The sequence below is a fragment of the Aptenodytes forsteri genome, unplaced genomic scaffold (assembly GCF_000699145.1).
Source record: "Aptenodytes forsteri isolate BGI_AS27 unplaced genomic scaffold, ASM69914v1 Scaffold147, whole genome shotgun sequence".
Lineage (NCBI taxonomy): Eukaryota > Metazoa > Chordata > Aves > Sphenisciformes > Spheniscidae > Aptenodytes > Aptenodytes forsteri.
The window spans coordinates 749,452-755,816 of NW_008795320.1; the positions used below are offsets into that span (position 1 = coordinate 749,452).

The following is a 6,365-nucleotide window of genomic DNA, read 5'->3' on the forward strand; positions in this document are numbered from 1 at the left end:
GCCATCGCTGCTCGCGGGGACTGGGGGTATTGGTTGGCGGGTGGTGAGCAGTTGCATCACTTGTTTTTCCTGGGTTTTGCTCCTCTCTCTCTCTTTTGTTGTTTTCCTTTTCATTACACTTCATTATTATTACTATTTTATTTCAATTATTAAGCTGTTCTTATCTCAACCCAGGCGTTTTCTTACTTTTAACTCTTCTGATTCTCTCCCCGGTCCCACCGGCGGGGAGAGGGCGAGCGAGCGGCTGGGTGGTGCTTGGTTGCCGACTGGGGTGAAACCACGACAATCACACAGAGCGCGCTGCATCAGGACAGACAGCTAATACCGAGCAGCTTATTGCATTTGCCACGTTTCCACGTTGCCCTTCCAAATCAATGACGCTTGCTATTGTTAGATGGAAGCAGCAGTGTCAACATATATTTGCTTAACCTTTCACAGCTGGAACAGAAATACCATCTACGCTTTGGATGCCTCCCGACTGAACGGTGCTCTGACTGGCAGGCTAACCTTTGGCAACCAAATGCGTCGATTTGTACCTCACTGATTGGAGGTCCACGGAACTGTTAAACAACGCGCCTGCCTCCCGTTCCTTCACTCCGGAACAGTCCAAAAGCGGAAGCAATTCCTTTCCATCTGCAGCAGCACCTTCTTATCCATTCTAAGAACATCAGAGATGGTAGAGCCCGAGCAAATCACAACCCTCGTCCAACCCTGCGATGGACAGAAACTGCCTTCCTTCTGTTGTCTGTAAGCCTTGCTGTTTTGATTACGGAGATCTTTCTCACAGGACTTCTCTGAACCAACAAGCACGTTGCCAGAGAGCTTCTTGCGAAAGAGGTGAAGAACTGCTTTGTAGAGACACTTTCTATTGTGCAGTAAACAAACAACTGTTATTTCTAAAAGGATCTAATGCTAAAGAACAATTCAGAGTATTTCCTATCCCCAGTAAGTGGTTTTGAAGTTCAGCATATGTTACCAACAGATGATCCACCTAAAAAAAGAGATGCTCATCTATTTTTGCATAGAGCTCTCATAAAGCTTTATTATACACAAAGTGTGATCAAATCAGACAACTTCTGTGCAAAAGAGTGACGTCAAGACAGTTGCATGATCGCACACAAAGCTCTCTGATCTGGACTGAAACATCTTTCAAACACAGGTCTAGCAGTAGCAAATGTTGGTAATCGCCTTTCACCCACAGTACACCGGGGACTAGCCAGCAGGCACCAACGGCGCTTCAGATGCAAAAGGCATGTTCTTTAATACTTAAATAAATTTGTGACTTTAAAGACATGACTTAATCCTCACATGCCCCGGGAGAGGTGAGGTGCAGACAGGTATTATCTTCATTTTATAGATGGGGAAACTGGGGAGAAGGCACCTCCCAGAACACCACACTATGCAAACTGAGATTAGAAACTCGTGGCTCAGATCACACCTCGTGCCTGAGGTACAGTGAGAAACCCAGGCCTTGGGGGGAGGGAACCCCAAAGAAATCAGAAGCGATTTTTCTCTTTTGCTGCGAGGATTCCATATTCTGTTCAAGTGATGAATTACAGTCACATTCACTGCAGCTGCTTCCAGCAGGCTAGGGTAGGAGCATCAATTATCAGCCCAAGAGGAAAGGACTAAATCAATAGAAGAAGAACTCTGCTTACTTGCTGACTGGGTTTTTAATCCCCTGTCCATCCGAGCCAAGTCCCTCGCCTTCCTTCCAGCCCATCTTCATTAGCATTTGATAACCTATGTTTTCCACAGTCAGTTTGAACTCTTTGTATTCAGAATAATCTGGCTCACGTCCTTCCTGCAGAGACACAAAAGGTAGCGTTGGTTATTTTTTATATGCACCTATCTTTGTGGGTCAGAGGAAGGGAAAACCAGCTTCAGCTACTCGAAGTTAGGATGGTTCTGGCAAACAATTAGTAACTAGCACGATTTACTGGGATTCCAGTTCTGCACCACCACAGAGAAGAAAAATAGGTAAATGATAAAGCACTGCACAGCCCTATAACATAATCTGCAAGAAGCAGGGAATGCTACTGTGAGATTAAGCTGAGAAATATTTAGCTCCTGAATTTAAAGTTGCTCACTGCATCAAGCTTCAGACACAGTTCTTATTTAAGCCAGGATCTCCAGGGAATGTCAGACCCCACGCTGGTTACATGAAAACATTATGAGGGATGCGCCAGCATCGAGAAATTCTACAGTTTAGGAAGAATTGGCAGGTATTGAAGTGCTTTGCATAAGCTTTTTGTAGGCTTTGTATTTTCACTTTACTGCAATCGTCTGGATAAAAATTCAGATTTTCCTTGCTTGGCATCAGCAACCACTTATCCAAAACAAGAACAGCAGACAAATGGCGGGTAGTCTGAGAGGCTTGTCTATAATTTCAGCTAACCCCCAAATACTGTCCCAATAGTCTGTTCTCTAATTTGCTACAGCCGTTTCTCTGCAAAGACCAAAAAGCCATCCCCTTGTTTCCTCCAGAAGTAACAGAGCTCCCAGTGTAAGGGCAGAAGCACCTCAAGGCTGCAAGGTAGCTAACTGCTGTGAAAAAGGGCTAAGCAAGCTTGAGATCTTTCTCTCACTGCTACGGGACAAGTCTGAAGCACTGCCACCCCCCTGTGAAGTCTTTGCTATTTCACCTTCAGTGCTTTGAACGTCTCCATGAATTTCTCCAGCTCGTCAGGCGGAAGAAAGTCTCCGATGAAATGTTTCCCTCTGCCCATCTGGGTCAGCTGCTCAGCCCACTCTGCCCAAGACACAGAGGAGAGAAAACGGCAGTAACGCAGCGTTCTTTGACTTGGAATTTCAGAGGGTTTGTGAAGCATAAAACCTCACAGCAACAGACAGTTATTATCTCCACTCAACAGGCAATGAAGCCACAGCAGAGACCAGTGAAAAGTGACCCTGCGACTCCCACGCCAACAATGTGATCTCAGACATCTCCCTCTGGAGGCCTCTGTACAACCGCAGAGCAAGACGTTTGCACGGCAGCTCCCCACACACCTCGCGTCTTGTCCATCTCCATGCGTCGAAGCTGGTGCTCCCACGTTCCCAGCTCACTGTCCACCTCTTCATCGCTGTCATAGCCATGCTGGTGCTGCTGAATTGCCTTTTCCCACATCATCTGCATCTCCTGCATGGCTCGCTTGTGCTTCATGATCATATCATACATCTGCTGCATCTAGGGGAAGAGATGCAACAGCGCATTCGAGACGACAGCCAGGTCACAGGCAGCAGTCTGCCATGGCGGCACGCGGAGTTCCGCAGCAGAGCCCACACCCGCCCCAGCTGCCCTACAGAATACAGGTTATGACAACTACAGATCGCAGCAGGCAGTGCTGCTGCTTGATCTGATCCGCTCGCTTCTCAGCTCAAACAGGAGCATTATGTGCCGGTTCCTCCAACAGAAGAGCCTTGATATTAACGCTGAGGACTGCTGCCGTCTGATCATCCCCACACAGCTGAAACTTCATCCTCACGTTCTGGCAAAAGCCAATTCTGCTCTCATTCCCCCAAAGCCTGCAAGTATCCACTCACCTTCTCTCCACTCCTGAAGCAATACATAACCAGCTGCAGATGTGACACAACAGACCTTATAGATTTTGGGTTTCAGTTTGGTAGGACAGCAATTGGCTGGCTTAATTCATATTCCCCAAAGTCCTCTAATGTTTCTGCTGACTGCAGCATCACATGATTCTTAGGCATTCAGCACAAATCCTAGAGATTTATTTGTGGGCCACTGGGAAAGTTTCTTTGCTATCTCCACCTCCGTTTTCCCATCTAACCCAGCCGTGCTGCAACGCCATATGAATTTGGAAATCATTTCAGGGCATTACCTCCTGCTGCTCCTTCAGCTGTTTCTTCTGGGCTTCGGAGAGCTCCGTCACACCCACCAAACCAACCGGTTTCCCTTTTTCATAACCAAGACCCTTGAGGTCCTGAACTGTAATAAGCACATGTTAAAAGACTTTCAAAAATCTGAGACAGCTGTTGAGACCAGCGAAACCGTATCTCAGGATCCCCACATGAAGTTTTACACTCATTTCACAGTTCCAGCATTGAGACACTTAACTGAAGAACAACCGCCTGGCAGGACTTGGGAACCACAGGAGCAGGAAAGCCACCGGGTCGCACCTCCTTCGCCAGCCAGCTCAGAGCATTCCCTCACCCTGGTCCAAGGCTCTGCCCGTACCGCGTTAGCGGACTCGCAAACTGTGTCTCACATCCTCGGAGGTCACACTGCACGGCAATCTGCTACACCACGCTTTAAAAATCATTCCTCCTTAAGATTAATTCCCCTCCATGAGCCCCAGCCACTGCAAAGAGTGATACTTAATTATTCAGAATTGAGTCACAAGCAGATCTGAGCCTGTCAGCATATTGTCCAATCCCTGCACGTAAGTGTCTGCTGATTACTGTGTAAACAGCAACTTCAGTCAAAACGAAAAGCAAATGACCACATTAGAATAAAGACATGAGCATTATGCCGCTTTTGGAAGTTGCCGTTCCCCAAGGAGATTTTAGTTTCTTATCTACAGGCTCAAGAAGAGCATTGCCAGGGATGCTGCCCTGCTTTCAAAGAGGGGACATTTTAAGTCTCTGCTTGACAATCCCATTGATGTATCCTCCTTCTTCTGCAGCATCCCCTTTTAGAAGCTCCTCCTTTGGAATGATTTTTGCTGTTGTATCAGATAAACCCTGAAATTAGATGTTAACATTATCTGGGAAGGGCACCTACCGATTTAAAATGACCATACGGCACTCCGAGTTCAAAGGGCAAGTTAAAGGAAAGAGAGAGGGGGGAAAAAAGGAAGCCTATTTGTGATTCCTGCACCATGAAAGAAAGTAATAGAAACACTGCTGGGGCTGCAAAAAAGAGATTTACAATGGAGACTGCCTTGCAAACTTGGTTCCTATGTATCTAGCAGGGCTGGCAGCTCCCCTCTAAAGCACCTCAGAGCTAAGATCCCAACAGTTAAATATTTAAGGGATTAAAAGAAGACACACAACTGCACTTGAAAGCGCACTGCATTTTTCAATACAAGGAAAAGGATTTCTTCCTAATGACTGCAAAAACCTCCATTTGAATGTAAGTCCAGACTACAGTTAAATGATGCTTCATTAATTATTCATTATCTATTAATTATGAAGCCCGATAATAATAGGATCATTGTTCATGACACCAAATGTCTACACAGCATGCTAATTAGGCCCCAGGGGTCGTCTTCTCCCTTCCTCTTACTCGCACTCGGGGCAATTGATCTGAGCGCTCTTATCTCCCCTCCTCTCCCGCACGCTTTTGGCTGAGCACGCCGCGATTGGAAAGCGGCTTCCTTAACTCCAGCCTCCCAAGGAGAACATAAACCAGCGCATCCACCCTCCCTTGCACAGCTACAGCCTCTGCACATTCGCACCAGCGCCAGGAGTCAACTCTGCAGGAAGAGTTATGTAAAACACTGCAAGAGGTTTTCCAAGAGGAGGGAAGCAAGAAGCCGTGTTACGCTAGGCTTGGTGCTAGGATACGCGCTTTCAGCTCCCAAGAAATAAGAACAAATAGAAAAATAAACCTATCTATTATTGATAAACAGCCCAATTTCTGTCTCAGAGAGCACCGAGATTTGGAAACAGTTTTAATGAACACACTACGCCTATTCCACGGAAAGAAGAATCTGGCCCCAAATGTTATGTGTGACCGGGGCACTTCAGCATCAGCCCTAGTCAAAGATTCACCTCCTGTCTCAGGGCATGGGAAAGCTTTCTGAATGCACCAAGGAAGACTCTCTGCCCTTCACAGAGGTCAGCAGCTCTTTGGCTTAGTTCTGAATTGCATAAACACTCAGGCTAAGAGCCAGGCATGGCTCTAGAGGCCCTGCGAGCTGGTGGCTTGCCAGCATATATAACCACCTTAAAGGAGAAAGGTGAGACTGTAGCATCTCCTTTTACTTCCCAGAAAGCATATGCCACTGCTCCTTCTCGTGCTAAAACTACGTCTGGTTTGTCTGACTGCTCTGGTACCTTGCAGACTTTATGCTGAGTGATGCTGAAAGAGTCACTGCAGAAATTTAGCTCTGGGGGATAATTTTGTAGGCTTGGCTCAAAGTATCACAATACACGCAACGTTGACCGAAAAAGCGAAGCTCCGCCCCAAGTCCACATCTGAAGATAGAAAAGTCTATTCATAAATAAGATCGGCCAATGTATTTGCATATGTCCTGGTTTCGGCTGGGATACAGTTAATTTTCTTCCTAGTAGCTGGTACAGTGCTGTGTTTTGGATTTAGCATGAGAATAATGTTGATAACACACCGATGTTTTAGTTGTTGCTGAGCAGTGCTTACGCTAGTCAAGGACTTTTCAGCT

The 6,365-nt window shown here is 46.5% G+C and overlaps 1 protein-coding gene across 1 annotated transcript in view; it reads right to left on the reverse strand.

Annotated features, from left to right (window-relative positions):
* Positions 1–6,365, reverse strand: part of SUGP1 (SURP and G-patch domain containing 1) — a gene marked incomplete at its 5' end in the record, with an annotated part of 20,421 nt that overhangs the window by 2,518 nt on the left and 11,538 nt on the right. Inside the window, 4 exons of the mRNA XM_019472198.1 lie at positions 1,659–1,804; positions 2,646–2,752; positions 3,010–3,187; positions 3,843–3,949. Coding sequence (XP_019327743.1) covers positions 1,659–1,804; positions 2,646–2,752; positions 3,010–3,187; positions 3,843–3,949 — 538 coding nt within the window. The remainder of the gene's footprint in view (positions 1–1,658; positions 1,805–2,645; positions 2,753–3,009; positions 3,188–3,842; positions 3,950–6,365) is intronic.